Raw genomic sequence first — 27268 nt, 5'->3', positions numbered from 1 at the left:
GAGCGGCGGTGTCGGGGCGTGCCGGGGCCTGGGAGTGGCGGTGCCGGGGCGGTGCCGGGGCGGTGCCGGGGCGGTGCCGGGGCGGTGCCGGGGCGTGCCGGGGCCTGGGAGTGGCGGTGCCGGGGCGGTGCCGGGGCGGTGCCGGGGCCTGGGAGTGGCGGTGCCGGGGCGGTGCCGGGGCGGTGCCGGGGCGGTGCCGGGGCGGTACCGGGGCCTGGGGGTGGCGGTGCCGGGGCGGTGCCGGGGCCTGGGAGTGGCGGTGCCGGGGCGGTGCCGGGGCGGTGTCGGGGCGGTGCCGGGGCGGTGCCGGGGCCTGGGAGTGGCGGTGCCGGGGCGGCGCCGGGGGCCCTGAAGTGGCGGTCTCGGGGCGGGGCCGGGGCGGTGCCGGGGCCTGGGAGTGGCGGTGCCGGGGCCTGGGAGTGGCGGTGTCGGGGCGGTGCCGGGGCGGTGTCGGGGCGGTGTCGGGGCGGTGCAGGGGCCCTGAAGTGGCGGTGTCGGGGCGGGGCCGGGGCGGTGCCGGGGCGGTGTCGGGGCGGTGCCGGGGCGGTGCAGGGGCCCTGAAGTGGCGGTGTCGAGGCGGTGCCGGGGCGGTGCCGGGGCGGTGTCGGGGCGGTGCAGGGGCCCTGAAGTGGCGGTCTCGGGGCGGGGCCGGGGCAGTGCCGGGGCCCCGGAGCGGCGGGGCGGGGCCGGCGGCGGAAGCGGCGGGGCCGGCGTTGCCGGGCGGAAGCGGCGGCAGTTGGTGTTTAAAGGCTCCGCGGCGGCAAAAGGGCGGCGGGCGGCGGCAAGGCGGGCTCCAGAGCTCACGGCTCTCTCCGCTCCGCCTCGGGAGTGGTCGCGCTTGCCTGCCCTGGCAGCGCCCGGGCGGAGCGGGGAGATGGTCTCCAGAGCCGCCGATCGGCTGCTGATCGTCGTCTCCGTGCTGGAAGGTAGGCGGGAGGGTCGTGGCCTCCCGGTTGCTGCGCGTCCCCTCTGTCCCGAGGGGAAGATGAGGGCTGGCTTTGCCTCCGAGGTGAGCGGGGTAAACTGAGCAGCGTTGAGTAAACCGATGTTCTTAAAAAAGCTTTGGACGTACGTATTATAAGGCCAGGGATGGCTACCCTCTGTTAGGTTTTGGAGGTATTTACGCAATGTATTAAGTGAATGCGAAAAGTTACAGTCGTTCCCCGAGGATCTGGGTTTTGTTGGTTTTGTTTTTTAAAAAGTATTCTGGTATTTTTATCCCTTCGTAGAAATCAGCCTTAGGTGTTGACACAAACGTATATCCAGTTGGTCATCTTGCATTTTCAGGGGTTATAGGTTCTGTAGTCTAATTAGAGTGTGTGTGCGTGAGTTATTTGTTAGGATGTCTTTTTCTCTTTTGGAGATTGGTTTGGGAGTTTGGGTTGTTTTGGCTGAATGCTTTCCTTTTGTCAAGTAAATCCTATTATTTCTCTGTCCGTTCATGTAGTTTGCCAAAGGAGCTTACAAATAAGATCCTGTCGTCTGATATGCTTGTAGTATGGTCTCCCCACACTGTGATATAAGTAATGTTTTACTTCTTTTTGTCATCTCAAATCAGAATACTGGATGATCCTGAGCCCAGGACCAATCCTATACGGTTTTAGGCACTCTCCTAATCTGGCAATAAATTTTTTTTCCAGCAAGTGGCAGGAGAAACACCATTCAATACTTTTACAAGATCATGGATTTCTGTTTGGATGTCAGACAGTTCATAACCGTTTCACTTAAAGCAAAACTTTCACTCTTTCTCATGCCTGCTCCCTTACCTATTGCCAATCCTACATTTCTCAAATAATTCTAATTGCTTGCTACTTTGCTTTGTTACTTAGTTTCCTGTTTCTTCACAAATAGTCTGTTTCATGTTACATTCTTTCATATTTCTGTATAGTGCAAACTTTTTCTTTCAAGATCAGAGCAGGGAAGGTGACATGGGAAGGTTATTTCACGTAACTGATTTATGGCATCCATCTGAGCTCTTGCATCTCTTTTACTGATGGCACATGCAATGCCACTCTTTTACAGGGCGCTGTTTCCCAAAACGACCCAAGCACATGCTTATAGTTGAAGCCAAGTTAGATGGTGAACAGTTGGCTACTGACCCCGTGGAGCATACTGATCAGCCAGAATTTGCTACAGAATTGGCCTGGGAACTTGATAGGAAAGCACTTCATCAGCACAGGTAATGTTAAAAAGTGAAGTCTAATATGCAGATAAAATTTAACTTTCTTGTCTTTACAGTTAGTGAAATACAATTTTTGGTGTACTGTCATCTGAATTGTTCTATAGAAAATTTATTTTATCTACAATAATGTTATGGAAAAATGTACAAAAAAAGGTAATGTGTGGCAAGATAAGTGATGTTTAAAAATTCTAAAGGGTATATTTTCACACTACTAAAAAACACCCCGCAGGCTCTTAGAGCAAACTAATAATTCTGTAATTCAAACATTGCAGTCAAGCTTTCTTATGTATACTGTGGCACAAAATTAACTTAATTTCAAGTCTGAAAAGCCTGTGTAAATAGTTTTTGAAAATTTCAAAGAGATAACCTGAGAAATTGAGTGTTTTCATAACTGTTATTTCATTTCATAAATCTTACAACTTACAGGTTGTAATGTTATGACCATATTAATAAAGAAGTTTAAAAAAGCTGTATAATTTTTATTTGACAGAGAAAGATGCCTACATTTGCCATGTGCTACATGTCTTATACGTGCCTTGCAATAGTCAGGTGCTTTACCCAAAAATCTTGTCCAGAGTCCTGTTTTTAAGATGCCCTTCCAAGTGAAATTCAAATTTTGTGTGAGACTCTGTACTTTTTTTCTTTTATGTGAGTGAAGTGTTTATTTGTAGCTAATGTCTTTTTAATAGCGCTTGAGACTGAGGCTCCAATGCACTCTTCCTCAAGAATTAAACCACTTGCTCATTCTCTCACTTAGTGATGACTTTTGTATGTTCAATATAAGTTCAGTTTCTGACCTAATGAATCTAGTTTGTATCATTGGCTTGCTGGAAACTTATGAACTATTTTTGAGAAGTAATTGCAGGTATACATTTTATATTTAATGTTTCAACTGAGTTACTTTTTCAGGCTGCAGCGTACACCTATCAAACTCCAATGTTTTGCATTGGATCCTGTATCTTCAACTAAAGAGAATATAGGCTACATTGTACTGGATCTAAGGGCTGCCCCAGAAAAGAAACAGGTACTTTATGGGATATCAAGATTTAAAATTTTGTTTTGACAACAATGCTGTTACAGATAATATAATTTGAATTAAAGCATAGGCTAAACTTTTGAGTCTCACTTAGGAGTATAACTGATCATATGTGGGGGATTTTGTTGCTTTTTGTAAGAGGAGAGACATCTTGATTCTGAGAACATGCACAAATTAAAAAATACAGTTGATACTAGTCTTGCTTACTTCTGAATTGAATAATAGGATCACTAGCAACCAGTTAATCTACACAATTTCATTATTTAATCAACTGGAAAGTTTTATCTAAGCAATAGATATGGAGCAATTGAATTGAGTCTCCATCATGAAATCAAGTCTTAAGTTGTTTTTTTATAGTGGACCTCCATGGAGAATGATGTGTTAGGTGATTGTTTCTAGCTCTTTAATACAGCATAGAGAAAGCACAATATCATTGTTTATATAAATTTAATTAGCCAACTCCCTTGTATCAAGCTTGACCAAAACATAACTTTGATACGGGTCATACGAGGAGCCTGGTCCTATTCTGGCATCATTCTTCTAGAGCATTTTCAATGCATATGACTTACTGTGCAGCCGAGGACTTGAAGGTTTTCTAAATAAAGATTTGTGGTATATTTCTCTATCTAACCTTTTCACTGTACAAGTCAGTCAAAAAACCAGTATGTTCAGGTAGTTATCCAGTAACCATTCTATAGAATATATTAGTACAATAGTGTACTAAATACACCAAATTTTTAGAAATAAAAACCAAAGTGTATTTCTGTAGATGATAAAGTAGAAGTGCTAGATTAAGACTGAGTTACCTGTAAAAGTATTATACTATTTTTTTCTGTTGTATTTAAACACTTTGTGGTCTTATTTTTGTTTTTCCATTCTGTAGGCACCTAAATGGTATCCTTTGCTTAGTAATAAGTACCCTAAGTTTAAACCTGAAATACAAATTGGTGTTGCATTGGAGACGGACTCAAAAGCCCTAGTTGATGATTTTAAAGCAAAGGAGGCACCCCCTAGAGAAGGCAAGTGTAAGTAACATGACATCGCTCACTTTGACTTAAAAATCTTCCTCTGGCAGATGACATATCACTTGTTGAAAATCTGTTAAGTCTCAAGAGAATTTTAATATCACAGCTGTTTCAGTGCAAACCCTTTGCAGCTGATTAGTGTACCTTGTGGTAGTAAGTTTTTCAGGGATTCTTTACTGTGATAATTGTGTGACTTTTAGGTGGACAAGTTGCAAACCAACTGGTATTTAAAATGAGAATCAGGGGTTCATAGTTAACTCCCTTGAGTATTTAACTTGTATTTATGTGCTTTGGAAAGTTATGAAAGAAATAGGGAAAGAGCTTTACCTTTATAGAAAGTAAGGTTTCAGTAGTTTGGGCTTGGAACTGTAAAGTAGTAAAATGGTTCATTTGCTGGGTAGGCTTGCTTCTTTTTTGGTCAGTTCTTCTTCTAATCTTTAGGTACTTAAATTATGTACTATTGTTAAGATTTTTTGTAGTAACATCTGCTTACTGTTGGGACTCATTCCAATTCTGGATTCTCTTGTTTACTTTTCTTGAAGGAAATCAGTGAAATGTGTCAAAAATCTATTGGACCTCAAATGTTAATGTTTGGTGCCTTTCTGTGCTATGCCTTCAAGTCACTTTTTCATCTGTGTGTTTTGGTTTTCTTTTTAATGCAAGTTAGTAGATGTTGAAAGAACAAAAGCAAGATTTTAGAAACAAAAACATATTTCCATCTTGCCCTGTTCTCTCACCCGAATGCCTATCTACTTAACTTTTGAAAAATGACCCTTTTGGTAAAACTAGTGGATTTTCTCCTCCATACCTTACAATACTTGTGTTGTTGCCCTGAAGGTACATTTTCTCTAATTCTAAATCCATCAGCTCTCTGCTGGTGATCTGTGGCCGTAATTTTGTAGAAGTAGAGTGATCAGTAAATGTTTTATAAGCTTCTGGCCCAGAATTCACTGACTTGGCTGCATTTCAAGATTGGTTAAGACAGGATTTAAGTTTCAGTGTAAGATAGCTTTCTCCATTCTTTCAGGATTACAGCAAAACTCAGGGAACTTTCCATATTGTAACATCTGTCAAGGAGGCAAAAAACTACTCTAAATTATTCCTTAGTCTGCACTTCCCATGTGGTCTTTGTTCCTGCAAGTTCTCTTATCCCTCGTGACACTGGCAAAAAAAAATCTTTCTGCCTTTACTCAGCACGATTTCCCATTTCATGTTTTCTGTGGAATAATTGCTACAAACAAGTTTGCCAGCTCTTTCCTTTTTTGCATCATGTCAAAATTAGTCAATATAATATTTATGTGATGGGGAAAAATGAACTTCTGGGTTTTTACAGTTGTAAAGCTAATGTTCCATACTGGCTGTAACAAAGCTGTATTACCCGGTTCTAGTCTGGTCAGATACTTTTCCGTTTAGTATTCATACACTCTTTTCTTTCTTTACTGACTTAAGTTGTCTAAAGCTTCTAGTATTTGAAACAGAACTATTTTGTTCACAAAATGCTATGTCATTATTTCTATTTCGTGTAACCTGAGGGCACTATAGAACAAAAACTAGCAAACCAGAATACAGAGTTTTATGCACTGAAGACTTGAGATGAAAAATCTTTAAATGAAGCATTCTGAAGATCTGTGGAATGTCACAGCATCCTTGTTCCAATAGATTGCTCATTAAAGAAAATGCAGGGCAGTAACTGCATATTGCAAAGTAAAGAAAAAGCGTGGTACACTCTAGCCTAGTGAAATAAACTTCCAGTTACTGTAATCTTTCTCATTGTAACACAGAATAAAAATAGGAGCTAGAATTCTGTTTAGCATAGTGTTCAGCGTAACAGTCGTGAACAAAAGTTAATTTCAGAATTTTTTGTAGCTGTTTCGAAGTATACCTAGAGACTTCTTTGTGTTTTGCAAAACTTTGGTAGCAGACATCAAGATTTTTTTTTTGTAGTTTTTCTTTCCACATGTAATTTCCATGTGTAATGCTTAAAATATATCAAAGCAATTACAAAGGCCACTAGTTACTCATGTTTTTTTCTTCTCTCCTAGTACTAACCCTTTTTCGTGAACTGGACCCTAAAAGTCTTGTGCCAGTCTTGAATGAAGAAGAGGGCTATCATCAAATTGGACCAGCAGAGTATTGCAAGGATCACTTTGTTTTGTCTGTAACCATTGCATTTGCCACACAGTTGGAGCAGGTCTGTTTCCTTGCTATGTGTAGTTTTTAAGAAGTGTTATCCCACATTAATATTTTCACCCTCCCATTCCTCATTTCTAATTTGTTTTTAATGTTTTTTTGAGCTTATTTCCAGAAATAACCTTGTCCTAAAGTGAATTTATATTCATTTTAAAACTTTTTGAAGTTCTTAACATCTCAGACTGCAGATGAAATATAATTCTTTTGAAGTACTAAAGCTGTATTTACTTCAAATGATGCATTCGTATGAAATCCATACTTTTCTACTGCAGTATTGTGTAAGAAGTTTATGTGTGGATAATACCAGTCTACAGTGTGGTGCCTGTGCACTGGAGTTCAAACAAGGTGAAGTGCTTTTCAAGTATGTAAGACAGAGCTTGTATATTGCCTGAGGGAAGGACTTATTAGCTTGGATAAAGTGGCATGCTAATGGTTATTTCAGCTTTAGACCTTAGCTGCTGTGTTTTTGCTGTACTGACAGCATTGTTTTAATTGGTATAGAATTCATGGTGTGTGATAAACTCTCTTCAGTCTGGTCATGTTTCTTTTTTTCAGGGAAAATAGTTTTCCATGTCAGAATTGTAGGACCTTGAGAAGCAAAATTGACAGTGATCGTGCTTGTTGCATGTGCCTCTTTAGGCATTGAACTCACAGTTGCCTACAGGATGAAGTTCGTCTGTTTCAGTCTTTTATTTAATCACATAAATTATATAACAGTTTCTAATCTGCATTATTTAATAATTGGATATATTTTATGAAGGCATAGCTTATTTCTGAGTATTTATGAGGTACTTGATGTTAGTAAATACGTGTCAGTTACAACCTTTGGTGTTGACAAGTCTTGCTCTTTTTTACTTTAAGTAAAACATTTTTGAGTATTAATATAATAAGTTTTATGTGGAGTGCAAGTTATGATTTAGGTCAGCTGGTCAGTCTTTAAGTTCTAATTTCCAAACTAGTGCTTCAGAATTACTGTAACTGCATCAAGGAAAGAGATACATAATTCTCTTCTGATCTCTTTCAGTTAGTTCCTAGTACTATGAAGCTCCCTGACCGACAACCTGAGTTTTTTTTCTACTATTCGTTACTGGGAAATGATGTCACAAATGAACCTTTCACTGATTTAATTAATCCAAACTTTGAGCCAGAAAGAGCTTCAGTTCGAATACGTAGTACAGTAGATGTTCTTCAACTTTATCTTTGTGCACAGTCAAAATTGCAGGTAAGCTGTTTAATTTCAAGTGTGAATGAAAATAAATAATTAAAATTAAAGAAGTAGAGTGTGTCTCAGGTTGAATCTGTGAAGCATTTCTGTTTCCAAACTAAGACAGTATTATAGTATTTTAGCTCAAATATAAGGTGATCAGCTTGCTGATGTGAGGGAAACCATAGCACCAAGTTTCCTAGCTAGATGGAGTGCTGTCTTTTTAATTAGTTGCTGTTACTGCAAGGTGGTTTGTATGCCATGATAAAAGGTGTTGCTGAAATATGGTCTTCCCAAAGAGCTAATGTGGCTCTCTGAAGAGCTCTGAGCTTTGGGGTCTGCGCTGCAATCAGACCATCTGCAGCCCAGAGTCCTGCTTTGTGCTACCTATGGTAATCCAGTACCAGCTGCTCAGGTCACTTTTGCCTCAGTTCTAAAGTCACTGTCCTCAGCACATCTTGTGTGAATTATAAGGAAGGTCTGTCTTTTTTACCTGCTCTGTAGACAAATGTTGTTTCTAAATATACTACAGACATTTTTGGGCTGTTATGGGATATTGCTTATCTTTTTTAGCCTTGCCTTTAAATGGAGGACAGTGGTGAGTTGGCAGAGTTAGGTTAACAGCTGGACTGAGTAGACGTAAGGGTCTTTTCTGAACTAAGCAAGTCTATGATTCTAAACATCAGGTAGTACTTAGAGTATTTATGGTAATCTGTGCATGTCTCAAACTAATTACAAGATTACAAAACAAGAGTCTGCTTTGTTGAGTGAGGGTGGTATAGGGTTTCTGATAATGTAGCTGGTAAATAAGACAGAATTAGTTATACAAAGTATTTGTGGATCTGGACTCTTTAAAGTTATTTTCTTTAAGTTTATACAAACCATTCTAGGGTTTTTATGCAGAGTGGTTAAGAATGCTTTAGTTCAAATCTTGTATTGTTTCAATTTTTTTTTTTTGCCACAAGTTTAAGTATTTTTGGAGCAATGTCCACTGATGTGTTTGGAATTTATTCTTAGTCTAAAACAGTCTTTAAACATATATGATACATAAATGGGGAATTATGCATGTTTGCATCATATGTAAAGAACAATTTTTTGAACAAAAGTTCTTTTGTGGTCAGATCCACATATTGATTTGGAGTTCCTTTGAGTTCTCACTCAGCATCTTAAGTCTTAGGATACAGGATCAGAGCACTGTGTTCTGATTCTTAATTTTAACATATATTTCCAAAAATGGAGACTTTGGTTGTAAAAGGTGCTAGCTGCCAGACTAGAATGTGTGTATGTATGTATTGTATGACCATATTTATATGTATGTACGTATATATGTGCACTTAGATATGTATACTGGCAACTCCCACCTTTCAACACAACAGTTCTCCTTAAGTGCAATAAATATTAAGGATGGGAATACAGTCTTCTGATCTGCTAAATCAAAACTGAAGTGACTCTTATTTGGGAAAAAGCAAGTTAGTATTTGAGTTTCAAAGAGTAACTTTGAGGAAAATAGAATACCTTTTGTGTTGTTTGTTTTTTTTTTTTTTTTTTAAGATCAATCTTTCACTTGTAGGTATAAATATAAACTCCGTAAGAAACATACAGTTGAATCAAGTTTTCAAATTATTATATTTACCAGGAATTAAAACCACAGTTAATTCCAAAAATCCTTTCCAGTTAAGTGGTATCTAAATATATGCCCAAAGCCTTCAAGTAATCTTTTTCATTACTTTGCAGTCATGCATTTTATATGCCTATGCATGAATGGCAGTGTTTAAAAGCCACTGAGTACTGAATTTATCCCACAGAAGGAATGATATGACAGGTCCTCAGAAGAGCAGTGCAGTGATTTGCTGCTGCCCTATCAGTGAACAAATCCCACCTGATCAAAACTGACATTTCATAGCTGTTCTTATTCTCAGCATGCAGGGACTGGGTTAGGCATGATAACTTGTTTTATTTATGCTACCTTTAGTGGAGGGTGCACAGATGGTTCCAGTGCAAATTACACATACCAGTTACTTTCTAATGCCTTTGTGTGTGTGCAGATCCATCTTTGCTGTGGGGACCACTCTCTTGGAAGTACTGAAGTTCCCCTGTCAGGACTGCTGAAGAGAGGAAATGTGGAGATTGACCAACACCCTGTGGCAATAGAGGGACCATTTGTTCTTGTTCCACCAAATAGAGCTAAACAGAAGCTGCCACAACTGCCTCTAGATCTGGCTCCTACTGTTGGGGTATCTGTAGTTCTGCAAAGGGAGAACTTGACTACACAGGTATGTCTTACCTGTTCATTGTTGGTTTAGACACAGTTTAATGTTAAAAAATTATTAGTGTTTCTTAATCATATTTGACTGGGTTTTGTGTTAAACAAAAAAAAAAAAAAAACTGAAAGAATTAATTGCTTTATATGAATAACTCTTTCATTGGCATTTTTCTGTGTCAGAAAAATAATCTCATACTATGAAGTGTCATAGACAGAATTTTTCAATGCAAGCTATGGTCAATAAGAAAACTATCATTTATTTCAGCCTTTGATTCCCTTAAATGCTGCAACTGAACCCAAACAGCCACAGGAGAAAGTTCTTTTACCTGTTAGTGGAAAAACAGAGAGCCAGCAACAGAGATCCCAAAATGTCCCGTCTCAAACTGACCAGTGTTCTTCAAAAGAAGATGTAGCAACAGAGAGTGAAGTGGAAAGTCTTAAGTTTGAAAAAGGCACAAAACCAAGGAAAAGGGGTATGTAGTATATAATTTCTTTGCCCAGTTGCTAAGTGTGGTCTTGGATCATGTACTACTCCTTTCTAGTATATTCATGAAGTAGTACTAACTTCTGGTAATAAGTTCCAGGCAAGTCAGAATCATTTGCATAAACAAATAATAGAAGGAGGATAAATGTTGTGATTTGAACATGATTATTGTTAAGTACACTTGTAAGAGCCAGATTAGAGATTTGGGGGTGCATTGATTACAAGTGAGGTGGATGGTCATAAGCTTGAAAAATCATAACAAAAGTTTTTGGAATTTCCTGGAGTTGTGAATGAGAAGGTTTAGTGTGATGCCTTTGAAGAAACTGACTTGCTCAATGAGATAAAGTTGTCTAGTGTTAATTTATTCAATAGAAAAGCAGGGATAATGTGGGATTTTTGAGTTTTCTAAGGAATTTACTATGTGGATTATAATTTGTGAAGACAAACGTTCATATAGTACAGATTCCTGGACAAAACCAAGCAACTGGGTTGTTTTGTTTGTTTTTACAAGATCCTTTTGTTCAGACTTGCTAGCCCAAGCCCTAGGAAGACTTGTTTCTGATTTGAGAACTCAGAAGTGGAAAAGTGGAAGAGGAACAGAGATAAGAAATACCATGAGAACCAAATAAATCTCAAAAAATGTTGTTTTGCTAAATGTTACTGAGCAGGAATCTTCTTAAGAGGTGGTCCATTAATAAAGTGGAATTATTGTTTTTCTAATTATATTTGTATTGCTGATCTTTTGAGCTTTGTCCTAAAGACAGTTCTGTAGAGGAAATTCTGTGTCCTAGAATGGGCTATCAGGATTTGTCTGCTAATTCAGGCAAATTTTCTTTTAATCCTGACTGATCTTACTTAAGCAACGATTAAGTCCTTTATATGGAATGTAAAAAGAATGTATTGTGAACCCAGCAGCTGGTTTGAATCTCTGGTTAGGAAATCCAGGATTGTGCTTTTTTATTAATAGTAACAGTAATTTTATAATTCTGTTTCGCTAAGGTGTAAAACATGTCATTTCACATTTGTCTTTCAGGACTGGTGGCTGGCTGCCCTCAAGAGGTTAGCAAACAGTGTTTTGAAGAGCTTCCAACTTTGAAATCACAGAACAGAGCAAAGTCACCTCTGCAAAATCCCAGTAAGGCAAAATTCATTAAATTTAGTACATTAAATGAAATTTGACTATACGACCAACTTAAATGGATTTTAACAGTAAGCTGTATGTACTTAAAAGCTGTATGACCTTTAAATTCCATTCTGCCAATTCTTTGCACCAAGCAATCTACTGACATTCTACCTGAATCACTTAAGATAGTTTCCTTCATACATTGTGTTAACTAACTGATGTTAAAATATTACAGCATTTTTGTTTTTTGTAATATTACTATTAATGCAAGCAAAACACTTAGGATAAAGGAGGAAAGAATAAAGTCAATGCTAGTAATTATGTATTTCCTTAAAAATTACAAAAATGAAAATGGTTAAAATAATTATGAAGGCAATATCAGAACAAGTAGCACTTATAAAAGACTGTCACATTCTTATCTGATATTTTCATTCCCTCATTTTGTAGGGGCTTGGTAGCCTAAATAGCCCTTAAAGTCTTAAACAAAATGTCTTGAACATTTTTCAAGAACGCCTTTAGGAGACCTGTCTATGGGATTTGTAGTTTGATGTTTTACTCTCTGAAGGCAATACTGGGTCTCATTGTAAGGATGCGAGAAGCCTGGATGCAATTGGGCAGCCACTCAATGTTGCTTCTGCTTTCTAAATTATAAAATGGGTGCCACAGTGCATGGGTTCTGTGACCAGAAGCAGATGTGCTTTGCACATTTTTGTTTGCTTCAAAGTAAAATGTGGGGCCAAACTAAAAGCTTGGGGCCAAGGGTGATGCTGCCTTACATGAGCACAATTGACCTGTTAATCTGATTGTCTTTGTACTTCCCCTAAAGAAGTTAATTAATTTTACAAAGCACTAAAATTCTAAAAGTATTTCTTCTCCTATGCATGCCCTCAAGTTGACTATGAAAAATTAGTATAAACTGAGGTCTTACACCATCTTTCTGAAGAATTTAATTTCTTTGATCTTATTGTAAACTTTTATAGGTGAGTTAAACCTTACATAGCTTCAAAGATTAAGGAAAAATATTACAATCCTGTAAGAAGATTTAAAGTATATTGGGTTTTTGGTTTTTTTTCCTTTGGAAGCAGTAAAACTTACAGAAGGAGTGGTTATTTTTCACAGTATTCATTTATTTTACAAGGAATAGAAGTCTCTTAGGGAAGCAACCGCTCTACTTGCATTTAAAATGTGACACTAATCTTTGATATATTTTGTTATTTTTGGGCAGAACAAGTTATAGAAAATGCTCATGAAGTCTCTTTTGTGTTTTCAGCTGATAACACAGCTGGTGGTCCAGTAGTGATATCTCAGCCTAACCCTGTGGGTGTGTCCAGTTCTTCTGAGCCTGTGTCAGCACAGAAGATTGTCATTCCAGCAGCCTCTCACCATTTTTGCTTTTCAATAGACTTAAGAAGTATACGTGGTCTGGAAGTTGGTTTTCCAATAAATTGCATTTTAAGGTACAATTTTTATTGTTATTCTTGGAAAATACAAAGCCTTCATAAGCTGAGATTGCTGGTGACATAGTGCCTCTCTCCTTCATCAGGCCTTTTAAAATGTAGCTGATTTTCTGTAGCAAAATAATTTAGATTGTTCACCTGGCTTATCACTAAACTGAGCATTAAGGATTGTTGCCTTTTGCTGTAATTGGTAGTAAATATTTCTGGCTACATTTCCAGCTTATCAGTGAAGTGATTTTTTTTTTCTTCATTTTGTTTTGTTTTTTTGGTTTAGTTTTTGTTTGTTTGTTTGTTTGTTTTTGTGGTTTTTTTTTTTTTTTTTTTTTTTTTTTTTAGTTTTCCACATTCCACCAAGAACTCTTTACAGTGTTTTAGTGAGAGACAGATCACTGGTTTGTGTATGAATCCAAAGGAAATCCATTCTAGCTTTAATGAAGAATCAGTGTATCTGAGAGACTTGTAAATACAGGGATGATTTTGATGGTTTAAAAAAAGAAATTCTACTTTCATTAGAGCAATTATTGATGGTGTATTTGAAGTGAGTGATTAATAATAGTTTTTACAATTTGTCTTCTCATTTCCATCAGGGTGCTTTTGATATTTGTGATTAAATATCTTTAAATGGTGATTCAGTCAAATTTCTGAGTGTTTCTGACTGGGGAGTTGCGTCTCCGTTTGATCTGCCTCTTTTCTGGCAGAGCTTGATTCATACATTTTTAACTAGTCACTGGGAAGTCTAGTTGCGGTGGTGGATCATGGGGTTTAGATTTTGTTTGAACTAGGTTGAGAAGGTGTGGATGAGATGTAGAGCTAGAATATTTTAAAATACGTCTACTATAGCCTGCATCATTAATGTCTTTCCATATTGGCTACATTAGTAAGTAGTATGCTGAAAGCAAGTTACAATGGATGGAATTTTGCCACATAAAATATTTTATGTAACATTTGAATAGTTAATTTGTTTCAGAACAGTAACAACACATAGGGTTTTTTTGTTTTATGCGCTTGAATTTTTATACTCAGTGATGAACATGGAAGGAAGCTGAAGAGGAGAAACATCCAGATACATGAACATTAAGAAAAGTTGCAGGATAAAAAATTGCATATTCACTGTAGATTGGAAGCATTATTTTATTCCAGTCTAAATAAGCTCTTTCAACAGCTCTTCATGAAAGGTGGAGAGTGCATTTTTTATATATAGAAGCATCATTTGATTTTATTAGGAGCTTAGCTGACAGCTGGCATCATCAGTTTGAACAAACCGAAGTTTATGAGGTTCATGACCTCTCCTTTGTTACAGTTTATGGTACACTGAAAGTTGCCAGTAGAGTAGTTTCAGGCTACATTTTAAGTCATATTGGTAAAGTGATTTGACTTGCCTTTCAGTCAATTAAACTATGGAGATGAAAAAGCTAGTGAAATTTCTAATGATTCTGACACTGTGTGTATGTATGCCTAGTTATCAGTTATTGCATGTTAGTCTAGTCTGAACCTTAAGTACAGTTACAGATGTTCTCAAGGAACAATCTACACGTGAGTATAAATTTTTCTTCTGTTTGTCTGCTCAGTTTATGTAATAATTGCTGAGTTCTAGTAAAATATGAATTCATCTGGTTGTGAACAAACAGGTTATAAAAACTTCTTTTGTCAAAGCAGCAGCCAATATAAAGAAGCTGGATTGTTCCTGAAGTAAATGACAACGTAAATACTTGATGGTTAAGTTCTATTGTTGAATGTAGTAGTGTAAATTTCGCAAACTTTGATGCAAGTCATGCTTTACTAAATTATGTGTAAACTGGTTTTCCTCTTGCAGAGGTACAAAAAAGTTATCTATTTATAGAATTACTATTTTTGTTATTGTTTTTATTAGGTACTCGTACCCATTTTTTGGCAGTGCAGCACCTATTATGACAAGTCCACCTGTAGAAGTTAGAAAGAACATGGAAGTCTTTCTTCCAAAGTCATATTGTGCATTTGACTTTGCAACTATGCCTCATCAGCTTCAAGATACATTCTTCAGGTAGTAATTTGCAATTTTTTTAATCTTAATTACACTTTTCTAGATTTTGTTGTAAATGCAGTCACATTAAGATTATCAGTGCTAGAATTTAGTAAATAATTCAAGGACTAATGCGAATAAATACTTAATAGCTTACTCTTCCAGTTTCTCTATTATCATTTAAAGTCAGGAATTCTACAGTTCTTGATTTTCTCTCTTGCATACTTAGGTATTGTTGCTTACAGAAACAAGTACAATTTCCATAAATTTTAAAAGTAAAGCTTGATAACATCGTTTTTGACAGAGTACTTCTTGAAATATGAAAATCTTTTCTTTTTAATATGCAACATCCATATGATATCTTTAAAAATACAGCAGGTACCTGGAAAAGAGTTTGCAGTGTTGAGGGCTGTAAAACATTTCTCCTAGTAGTTCCACCAGATTTCAAGAAATGATTAAGATGTAAAAAAATGATCAAAATAGTATTTTTAAAGTAGCTCTGGAGGTGCTGTCTTTTGAGTGACAGTGGCTAAAATTCTTTTGTAAGTATTTATAAATTAAGATGATCAAGCTGTGTTAGGACTATTCTTTGTCTCTCACTGTAACATTGTTAGTCCCCAGTTGAAGAAAGGAATGATAATCTGAATCAAGTGATTGAGAAGATACAAAGTCAGTCAGTCTCATTCCTCTAAGTGAAAGGCAGTGAAACCAACTCATATTTTGACTTTTGTAACCATCACTGATTTAAGAAGTTACTTCTAGAATGTGAGATTCTTCTGAATAAGAATGCCTCCTGTTTCATTTTGGTGCCTGATGCAAAGATCACTGCTTTGTTTCAGATTGCCTCTGCTGGTTGAATTGTGGCACAAGGATAAAACAGCCAAAGACTTACTTCTAGGAATGGCAAGGCTTCAGCTCTCTAATGTTTTGGCTTCAGAAAAGACCCGCTTCTTGGGTGGGAATGGTGAACAATGCTGGCGTCAGACTTGCAATGAAACAGTCAGTTTCACAGCAGCACAAGGGTAAAACTATTTAAAAAATACTTACCTCTGTAGCAAGTTTTCTAGAGTAGTTTGTTTAGTGTTTCTCTGAAAAACAGCTTTTCCTGCATAGCTTTTTGAATAGGTAAACAGGCTGCAGAGTACTGCAGTATGCAGGGGGGGAATAGGCATCCAAGAGATGAAAAGCTAAATTGCCTCTTCATATTGAGCAGTGTATACACTACTACCAAAGTCATTGTAATAAACTTTTATGTAATCATGATCCTGGGTAAGTTAAACTTCACAGACAGATTAAGAAATAAACAATTGGAAAAAAGGTTCTGAGGCACTTCCAAAAGGAAGCCACTTAATTATATAAAAGTTGATATTCCATAATATATTTAACATTATTTGTCCATAGTATGCTTTTAGATACAACTAACTGACTTTGGTGAAAGTTAGGAGGACAGATGCACCTAGAGAATGGAGATGTCTCCTGTTTTTTCAGGATAGTAGCAGGGGTTTCAGCTTCTGCACATCAGAAGGAGCAGTGTTAGCTCATACTCTGTCTGAAGACAAGTGTTCATTTACATGGAGCAGTGCTGGGGCTTTATATTTATAGGTATATTTATATTTGTGTGTGTGTGTATTTTTCTATTTTTCTTTTTGATTAGTAGTTACTTCTGTCCTGTGTCCTTGTTGAAGATGATTAGTGTTTACAATCAGTGTCTAGACCCTCTTTTTTTCTTTGTAATGATGGAATTTGATTATGCCCTTAAAAATAAACATAATCGCTATTAAGACTGAGGTCAATTTTAAACAGCTAATGCAACAGATTTTAGAAAATACATTTTATATTTAACTCACAGGAAATTTCATGTTAGTGACTGGGTGTCTCCTCTCCTCCCAACTTAATAATAAATTAACTAAACTTAATAAAAAATTAACCTCTGGCTTTGCTTAAACTTCTGTGGGAAAGCTGGCATGGCCTCATTCTCTGAAGAGTTACTTTAAGGTCTCACCGTACATTAAGCTTTATACTTTTTCTGTTAGTTAAATGAAACCTGGTTTTGCACAAAGCATAGCCACTAGATGGCATTCTCAAAATGTAATAAGATCTGTGTTTTTCTGTGCTAACCCCTTCTTTTTCTTGCTCTTGTTGGCGCAACCTTCTTTTTACACTGGTACGTTCAACAGACTTGTCTAATCATTTACTCGGATCTCTGAGGTCAACTAATGCAAATCTTGTTTTCTTTTTTAGTCAGTATCCAATGGAAAGTTGTAAGAATTTAATGCAGCCATTTATTTTAAGTGAAGTACAAGCATTTATTGGATTTTTTCCTTTGCAAATAGAAGTATAGTGTAAAAGCCTGCACCCTTGTAAAAAGCATTTTAGTGTCATCTAATCTATATTTGCTGAAAGTGAATTTCTGTGAAAACTACAGCTGTGGTTAATTCTTTCAGCATGTTGTTGCTTGGTATGTTCTGCAGCTTCCAGGTGACGAGTGATTGTGTAATTTGCCTTTGAGCGATTATCACTGAAATGAAGGGTTTTGTTTTGACCAAGGTCTACAATTCAGTGTACTTTCATGTGAAACTTTTGATCATTTGCAGTTACATGATTTTCTGTTCCTTCTCTTAATACCTTTCTGTGAAAAGGACTGGCTTTGTTTACTACAGTTTGACTGTGATTAGAGATGAGGCAGTTGGAAACAAACTGTTCTTAAGCAGAAACCACAACTACTTTCACATTAATTTTTTAAAATATCTGTTATGTAGGTATTGTTTCTGTGCAAGGGCAGGTAGATATTTTAACCTCTTTGTGATTTGAAGTTGCCAATTCCCCATACTGAAGCTTCCAGAAATGTGTTTATAGAAATCCAAGGATGTTTTATCACAAATTATATGCTAAGTTACTTATATTGTGGATAACTAGAAGATTACTGTTAAAGTCTAAACAAGGAAAACTAAGGAAATTTAATGAGTATCTTAAGTTGAAGTCAGCAGCAGTGCCTGTATATGAACAGTTACATCATTAGATTTAGGACTGTAGGTAAAATTTTGGATTATTCCCTCATTGCAGGGATGTATTGATCATAGTAATTTGTTAGTTAAATAGGTTTCTAATGCCAAGTTTAAGTCAGAAGGCTTGACATTAATTCATAAACTAGGCCCTAACTTAACAATATATATAGGAGAGCATGTTTGAGCTCTGACATGGGCAAGTGTTTAGAGATTCTGAGCTTGCACAGAACAACTTCAGCTTTGCTGTTTTGGGTGTTGGGTGTTACAGTTCTTTTTCTGTATCTTTAGGCAGTTTTAATTAAAATAACATTCTAATGCTATTTATAGGTCAGGCAGCAGAATAGCAGAGCTTTCGTACACCATCACCTTGGAAGACTACGGACTTGTCAAAGTGCAAGAAGTTATGGTGTCAGATTCTTCTCAAGTAAATTTTATAAAAAATCTTTTCTTTTTCTTTTGAACATGTCTTTGACAACTTTAAGTTCCAATGAAAAATCCACTCTTATTATATCAGGATGTAGGTGCTGATCAGCAACAGCATGTCCCTCACACTCAGCTTTGCCGTGCCCCAGAAGACCATCCAGAACCTCGAGAAACTCTGGAATACAAAGCAGCACTGGAGTTAGAAATGTGGAAGGAAATGCAAGAGGACATTTTTGAAAATCAGGTTTTTGCTCTCTTTTTTATTACCTAAATTATGTGATTGCCAGAGAAGTTTTAATAGAATTGATACAGATAACAACCTTAATTATATTTTATTTTAGCATTTGAAGTAAGAACTAAATTTTACTTATACAGAATATTAAAACTTTAGATGTAAACTACTCCATTCACAAATTTCATGCTCTTACTTAATGAAGAAGGTTAATTCTTAAGAAAGTGAAGAAAGTCCTGGGTTTGAACTGCAGAATACCATCTTCACAATTTTCCATTACTCTTTATAAAGTACAATAGATTCAAGATTCAAACTATTGATGTTAAATATTAATTCTATATTCTGTTAGTTGCATCTCAAAAACCATTACTGTCTACTCTTGAAGTTGTTCTATGTGTTTTTGTTTACTTCTTTTGAAAAGGTAGTGAAAATCTAGTCGTTCTTTGGATATTTTTCTCAAACATGCATTTACTTTGCATTTTGTACTTCAGTTTAAGATGTCTTTCACTATCAGAATCATATCTTGAGCTATACAAGTCAGCATACTAAATACTTTTGCTTCAAGACTTAGGTCTGCTAGTACTCTAAAGGTGCACTTTCAGCAATTTTGATCTGGTTTGGGATTTTTTTTTTCCTCTGAAAGCTTAAAAAGAAGGAAATGGTCCATATGCAAGCACTTGCAGAGGAATGGAAGAAAAGAGACCGGGAGAGAGAGGCATTAGTGAAGAAAAAGGTAAGGAAATTCCTCCTTATATTTGCAGAAGGTCTAAATTGTTATAAATCTAACAAGGTATTTGGTAACATGTATCAAAGGTCTGTAATTATCCTTTGCAGCTACTCATATGCGTGCAACTAGTCTACAACAGTGCAAAAGAATTCAAAGTAGCCTTTAATCATAGAATATTTGTTAGAAATTTCCTTAGATTAGATTTGCTGTATATGGGAGCTGTTTGATTGCATTTTACTTGCCTGGTCAAAAAGCCCTTCTGTGGCCTATGAGTTAGAAGTAAGTACCCCATTGCAAGTTTTTAAGAGCTAGATACTTGTTTTATATGGAAATTTCTAAATAAAAGCTATCAATATTTTATACCTTTTCCCTCTTTTGTTTAGGTAGCAGAATATAATGTTTTGGAAGGACAGCTTCAGAAAACCCTGAGAGATCTGGATAAGCGAGAGAGACAGCTTTTTAACGCTGAATCAGAGGTAAAAACTGGTTGTATTAAACAATGTAATTGCATTAGCTACTTCTATGAGGTTTGAGTTTTCACATAGTGACAACTGTGCTTTGTGTGTAAGATACTAACTAGACACGTTCATAGTGATGTGTAGTGGAACACTAGCAATTAAGCCAAGTTTTGTTACAGCTACACTTTTTTACTGAAATAGAAATTCAGTGAACTTTTAAATGGGTTGATAGGATTACAGAACTGTAAACCTTCTATTCTTGACAGAATTAATGTCAGTGCAGACATTTGTGTTACATTAGCATATCTCTGTTTGAAGTTTAGCACTGTCAGGTGACTGTTGTACACATACACAAGAGTGCCTCACTTCAAAAAGTAATTGCTAGATTGTTTGTTGAAATAGGAGAAGGTGACAAGAAGATCTGGGAGAAACTTCAGGTTTTGTTTTCCAACGTTTTCAGAGTTCCTACTTCTGTTTATTTTTTCCAATAGTGACAGGGTGAAAGAGGATGCAGGAGAAACCAGTAACTACCACTGTACTAACACGCCCAATCTGGCAAAGTGTGTGTCACTTCAGGGTTGCTAGTCATATGGAAAGAGAAAATAAACTGCCTATTCTTGTATTTCAGGACAAACTCAAAATTACGTAGGTAAAATACTGTGGTGTTTTAGCTGTGCAAACAGCTAAACTTTCTTTCCTCTTTGTAACTCAGATTAATTTTTCTAGCCTACTCATGCCTTCTGTGCTTGTAACAAAATTGATAATTCCTAACACAGATATTCACTGGCTGAGCCAGTGTTCTGTTCAGTACCCAGGCTGTCTGTACCTCAAGGTGCAGTTTGTGCTGTAAATAATGTTTTGACGTCAGCATCTGTGCAACAAAATCTGGTGCTCACATTGGCCAAGTGCATTTCAGGCTTAGTAGAAGTAGTTATTTTGAATCTTATGTAGATTTTTCTAAAAACTTTCTCAAAGTTTAGTAAGATTCTGACCTGAGAGCTAGAGATGATAAAAATCAGTGGATTCAAAAAACATCTGGTCAAAATAATGTAGTGTTCAGTTAGCAAATTACAGTTTGAGAAATGGGACATTGGAGAAGTTTCTATTCAGCTAGCAGTCATCTGGGACAGTAGCATCTTTCTAGAAAGTTCAAATGTGTCAAGGATTGTTCTTCTGTTTATCTTGATGAGAAATTATCTCAATATGCTCAGTTTGAACAGTGCAGTCTCACTGACCTAAAGACTTTTTGGCTGTAGCTGTGACTTTCACACTCTCTGCAGTGAATTGGAATATTTAGCTTTTCACATTGTAGTAGGAAGGTGGAAGTGAAACCTGCCTCGAGCAATTGTGTAGAATCATTTAGATTGTACAGAGGAGCTCCTGAGAGCTTTGTTTTTACAGTAGTAAAGCAAGAGTATATTTGTAGCCCAAATACAATAATTGGCAGATTGGTAGTTAAACTGAAATTCAATAAGAACATATATAATGAACAGTTGAACAATTTTATTGTTTAATTTCAAAAATTAATAACAATTTTCCTGTCATGAATAACAGTAACAGTTGTAAGACTTCTCAAGTGAAGCTCTCACTCCTCTGGATTAATGTAAATATGTGTCTCTTTTTAAGCTTCAAAGAGTAAAGAAGGAGCTGCAAGCAGAGCATGAACGAAATCTGCAGGTGCTTCAGGATTCTGTGCGTCGAGCCAGGGAGGAATGTGCACACCAGCTAGAGCTAGAAAGGTCAAAAATCAAACAACTGGAAGAAGACAAGCTTCGCTTACATCAGCAGGTATGTACACAATAAAAGTAAGCATTTTTCTAAGAATACCAAGTTCAGTAGTGGTTTGGAGGCAATTGTATTCAGGCAATTTTGTAACAAACATTTTATTTAAATTGGGATTTCTGTGCTGAGATCCATCTGTGTCAGTCTTGCTCAGTTGTAAGGCCAGTTTGCAGTGTGGTGCTTGTGATTATTTTTTCAACATTGAAAATCAAGTTTCATTTAAAAACTTACATTACATTAATAGCTAAAGAAATCGGTTATTGTCTTTGGCATTATGTCTCTGTTTTAAAAATAAATAGGTAAAAATGAAAGGTGTTAAACAGCAGTATCTTTTGTTCAAGTTCAATAGGTTATTGTAGTTCTGTGAGAAAAAGAATGACATTACATGAAGAGCCTGAACAGCAGTGCACATTTCAGTAACTTAAATAATTATTGGTGATTAACACCTAAGTAGTTTGACCATGCAGCTAGCTATTGCAAAAGAGTATTTCTGTTATCCTTAATGGGACGGAAGGGGGAACTCTCTTGTTATTGCAGTTTTCTATTCTGAGAGTAGTACTTTCTAAACAGAAAATTTAGACCATGTTCTGTTGTCCTGTAAGCTAACTTGGGCACTAACAACAAGGATAGTCAAGACATTTTTTCTGACTGTTAAAGTAAACTGTAAAAGTTAGTACGTATTTTTTTAAGCTGTTATAGCATTAGACACATAATTTGTTATTAAGTAGATTAAATCTTACAAATGCCTAAGTGTTCTGAAAAGTATTTTGTTTATGTAGATTAATTACTTGCTTTGTTTTTTGTGTCTAATATGTGATAGTGATAATCCAATATTAGCTTTCACTGTTCGAAAAACTGTATCACCAAAGCCATATTTTTGTACATAGGAAGAGTTCTAATAGATTTTTGTGAGATTTTAGTTCTGTAATAAATACTGTTCTTAACATACTTCTTTATTCGTTAGCATATGTCAACCACAATACAGTGAACTTTTTTAAAATGTAGCTAATACAAAAATGTTGCTAACCTTGAAGATAGTTATTTTGACTGTTCTACTTCAGAGCACTCACTGAATCGAGATGAAGAAACTGCAGAATGCCGTCCTATTCAAAGTGATAAGCAGATCACTTTTGCATTTTATGTGTTGTTTACCGCTGCCAGTAGCTCTTGTTCAAGTGGCCAAATGCCACCAGCTAGTATTCCTAATTATTCATTCTTTCAGCTCCCACTGACCATTTTTAGCTTCAACTGACCTTTTCTAAATAAAACAGAATCTAAATAAAGTAAAATCACAATCACTTTATTTTTCCTATTCAGAACAGACATAGAGTTGTCTGACTGAAGATCACTTAGCTCAGTATTGTGGTGGAGCAATGGCTGGATTTAGAGGATAAGAAAAAAGGAAGTGAGACTCTGAAAAAAATGGAGTTTTGGTATATCCAGCAATACCATTAAGGGTTATATGTACTCTTTGCCAGAATCAGTTTCAAACTCAGTAGCCATCTATGAAAGTTTTCTTCATGATCTCATATGATTCCTTTAAAAAAGTATTTAGTATTGCAACATCCTATGGCAGTGAGTTCTGAAATTTAATTATGTCTTTTGTATTTAAAAACTTCTTTTTATTAATTTTAAGCACATTTCTTACTAATTATGAAGGCTCCTTTAGTGCCTGTGCAACATACTGTTCCTGATTACATAGGTGGCTGTTGTTCTGTTTCTCTTCCAAACACAAGTCCCACTATGTTTTCTCTTGTTTTGTACTAAGGCCATTTTTTTCTGGAGCGTCCTGGCTGTCTTCCTCTGTGCTGTTCCTGCTATGCTTCAATATGTGATGGTTGTTGCCCTATATTGAGCATGAGACAGGCTTTTTTCTTTTGCTTTGTTGGGGGTGAGGTTTTGTTTGCTTACTTTGGAGTTTCACTCTAGGGCCCTGCTCTTTGTAATTTGCACAAGCAGAAAGTTTCTGTTGCCACCAGATGAGTCTCTTCTTTTAAGACCTTTTTGGATGTGGAATTTTTTGTCTGTGTGACTTTTTTGGGTTTTTTACTGCATGTTAAATGTTCTGGAATAAGTGGTCTTATTCCATACCTTTTAAAAGGATTTGTCAATACACAATTTCCACACTTAGATACTTAGAGATCTCTAGAATTCAACCTGTTTTGAGGTAAGCCCCACTATGTACAAGAGGAGATCCTTGAAGCATCCACCTTGAGGAACATCTTTCTGAATAAGGAAGTTGTGCTTTATTTGTGGAATTTTTATTGTTTCTTCATGTCCATAGTTCTGAGTTCTCATAAGATAGGCAGTTTTTGAAAGTGCTTCCAGAACAAAACAAGAAATTAAATATTGTTTTAGAAGTTCCAGGGAGAGCTGATATTTTTAATAGCTAAAGAAATTGGTTATTCTTTGGCATTATGTCTCTGTCTGTTTTAAAAATAAATAGGTAAAAATGAAAGGTGTTAAACAGCAGTATCTTTTGTTCAAGTTCAATAGGTTATTGTAGTTCTGTGTGAAAAAGAATGACAGCAAACTCTGTTTTTGTATCGCTCCCTGGGAAATATCTTTGCTTTCTTACATCCATTCTGTAACAATTATAAATGCAAAAAGCCGAAATCTGGGAGAAAAATAAAGCTGACCCAATTAGAAGATCCAAAGAATTAAACTATTATTGTACTAGTAGAAATTGTTAGCTTTGAAACAGAAATGAGTTCTCTAAAGCATTTTCACCCAGTATTTAAACTGTGGGATAGAATTCATGTAAATACTTGCATTATCTAGTTGGACATAAATACAAGATCAGCACATGGGATCATTTTCTAGTGTGGAATGCTTCAGTTCCATCAGGTGTATTAAGGTATTTATAGTTGAGTAATATTTAACAAAAGAAGAAAATCTCACAAAAAGTTCTTAGTATTTTTAATATATTATAAAAAATGCTGTTAAACATTTGACTTCATTACTTTCTCTGTAGCAAGTAATTGTGTATTGGCATAATTTTTCAAATTACCCATTGTATGTAAAAAGCAAAGCACTCTCTTTATAAAAATCTTCTTGAAACTGTGGAAATACACTGTGAGGGCAGAGGTACTCAGCATTAAGTCATTAGTCACTGAAGCCTTTCTACTTTAGGCTTTCTTCTAAATCATTTGGCTGTACAAATTAGTAGTCATTTCCTTTCACAGACATTCCTAAAAAACTTATGCTGTGAAATTCAGTAAGTAATAAAACTTCATATAGTAGATAACACTGGCTTTCTTCAAAAGATGTGTAAATCTTAGTATTATGCTTTCTGTATTTCTTCTGCAAGTTGTTTTAGAAATGTGAACAAAAATATGCATAAATCTTGATATTATGTTTATGAGGACAGACTTGTTTTTTTCTTTCCAGTACTGAGCAAAAATCCTTCTTAAAACTCTTCCTATTAAAACATTGCTGTGTGCCATCATCAAGAAATCATTTATTATGAATGTGTAACTTTCAGTGTCTGTTTTATATCAGATAATTGACAGTAAAATGTTGGTTCCAAGGACTAAGAGGTAACTTAAATTCGGTCATCTAATTATTTGTCTGTGAATGGGCTTTTCTGCTAACTTGCATTTTGGTTTCTTTAATGTAGCTTTTTGAAGCAGAAAATAAGCATAAGACTTTAGAGAAGGAGTTCCAGCAATACAAAGAACAGCAAAGTAGCAAACCAGAAATCCAGCTACAATCAGAAATAAATCTTCTCACTTTAGAAAAGGTATGTTGGATTTTTCTAGTACTTAAAAATTGTCACAATGGTGTGTTCATTGATAAAAGGGATGTAGAATACTACTGTGTGAGGAAGTGTTAATTTGTCCATTTTGGTTTACTTTTTCCAATAATTTCTTCAGGGTTTAAATATTCAGACACAAATAACATCAACAGTTGCCTTACTTCTGTAGAGGAAGCGCTAATGTTAGCCTCCAACACAGGAAAAAACCATAACCTATATATTTGAATAATGATTTATGATGGGGTGTCTGAACATTCTGTTTAAAAAACTGAAGAAAGATGATTTTCTTGAGGATTAATTTAAACTGGTTTTCCATTATTTGCATTTTCATAATTAAGTATTTCTGCAAAGAAGTTTTGTCACTTATCAATAAAATGGAATCACTGTCATAATTGATTTGCTAAAAAGCCATATATTCCCACAGTAGAGAATTTAATTAAAGCCACAGATATGGTCATTTAATGCTCAGAGTTATTGTGAGATTTGAGTAAAATTGTTGGTGAAATAAGCTGAAAAAAAAAAACGGCCAGGCTTCTTGGCACAAAATATACTCACTAATGTGGCCTGTCTGTATTCAGTCTGTATGTTGCTCTGTGCTTTAATAACTTCTAATAATGCAAGCAACTTATGGAAAATATTTTTGTGCTTCTACAGACTTTTTAAGCTCTTACATTAAATATTTTTAGATTTCCTATTTTTGTTAGATGAACTAAACAAACCAGTTCTTTAAGATCTTCACAAGTTTAATGAAAATAATTTTTGTCAGATTCAAAAAAAGTACTTCCTCAGAGATGTGAAAAATACTTAATTTTTAATTGTGTTTATAAGTATTTTCATTTGTCTTTTAATACAAAATTTTTTGCACAGATAATGAAATTATTTTTTTAGTGGTAAAAACTTTTGAAGATGTATTTAGTTGGTAATATCGTAGGTTCACACTAGATGCAGAGATTTTAAAGAATGGCTGGAGCAGATGGGTATTTCAGAGAAAATAATGTAAGCCATATCTCCCATCAGCAAACTAAAAAAAAAAATCTATGTACCTTTTTAAGTGGGATTTATCCATCAGCATTTTCATTAAATTAGTGTTTATAATCTTACTTTGAATCAAAAAAGGATTGAGGGGATGGCTGATCTGAGAATCTTAAATTTAAGGTTACATCAGTAGATTTAGTGCTAGAAACTAATCTTTTTCTTTGTATAGACGGCCATCCAATAAAAATAAGGTTATATTTTAAACAAGAAAATGTTCTTGTGCCATAATATTTATGTTATAGTGTATAACAGCTTTAGATGATGTTGTATATTATGCTACATAAACACTTTTCTTAAACCAGACCCTTTGTATATATACATCTTTCAGTGATTGTTACTGCTGTTATTGCTTCAGCTGATATGATTTTAATTGCTTTTAGGTTGAACTTGAAAGAAAGTTAGAGTCAGCTACCAAGTCAAAGCTTCACTACAAACAACAATGGACGAGGGCTTTGAAAGAACTTGCAAGGTTAAAACAGGTATGCAGGTTTTCATTGGTCATATGAGACAACCAAGTTATTGTCATGTTGGAAGCTGCTGGGATTACTGTTAACTACTGTTTTCATGTTATTAGTGTTTGTTTTCGCAAAGTAAAGCTCTCAGCTGTGCTTTTAACAAAAATGAGAACAGCAAAACTAGCTTGTGTTTGACTTTGAACTCAGGAAAGACCAAGGCTCAGACCTGCAAAGAAGGCTGAACTATTTAAAAGCAGACGCGATTAGAAGCATAAAAGGTTTGGTTTAATTCCAAATAATTCTGCATCAGCTCTTCCAGGAAAATATTTTGCCATAATCCCAACCATCTCGGACAGTTACATAATAACTGTTTTGTATTTTATTTGTATAATGAATGAAGGGTAAAGATGAGAAACAAACCTTCACTTTTA

At 36.1% G+C, this 27268-nt stretch overlaps 1 protein-coding gene across 2 annotated transcripts in view; it reads left to right on the top strand.

The window, feature by feature from the left end:
* Positions 1-741: 741 nt before the first annotated feature.
* Positions 742-27268, top strand: part of CEP120 (centrosomal protein 120) — a 37925-nt gene continuing 11398 nt past the window's right edge. For both annotated transcript variants that reach the window (XM_058823587.1, XM_058823588.1), the window contains exons 1-19: positions 742-926; positions 2023-2179; positions 3092-3206; positions 4102-4243; positions 6286-6434; positions 7458-7655; positions 9683-9910; positions 10166-10373; positions 11418-11519; positions 12778-12964; positions 14835-14984; positions 15803-15985; positions 18296-18392; positions 18483-18635; positions 19267-19356; positions 19734-19826; positions 21435-21596; positions 25210-25332; positions 26763-26861. In XM_058823587.1, coding sequence (XP_058679570.1) covers positions 875-926; positions 2023-2179; positions 3092-3206; positions 4102-4243; positions 6286-6434; positions 7458-7655; positions 9683-9910; positions 10166-10373; positions 11418-11519; positions 12778-12964; positions 14835-14984; positions 15803-15985; positions 18296-18392; positions 18483-18635; positions 19267-19356; positions 19734-19826; positions 21435-21596; positions 25210-25332; positions 26763-26861 — 2688 coding nt within the window. In that variant the 5' untranslated portion in view covers positions 742-874. The remainder of the gene's footprint in view (positions 927-2022; positions 2180-3091; positions 3207-4101; positions 4244-6285; positions 6435-7457; positions 7656-9682; positions 9911-10165; positions 10374-11417; positions 11520-12777; positions 12965-14834; positions 14985-15802; positions 15986-18295; positions 18393-18482; positions 18636-19266; positions 19357-19733; positions 19827-21434; positions 21597-25209; positions 25333-26762; positions 26862-27268) is intronic.

This window comes from Ammospiza caudacuta, chromosome Z (assembly GCF_027887145.1).
Source record: "Ammospiza caudacuta isolate bAmmCau1 chromosome Z, bAmmCau1.pri, whole genome shotgun sequence".
Classification (NCBI taxonomy): Eukaryota; Metazoa; Chordata; class Aves; order Passeriformes; family Passerellidae; genus Ammospiza; species Ammospiza caudacuta.
This window is presented reverse-complemented; position numbering and strand designations above follow the sequence as displayed.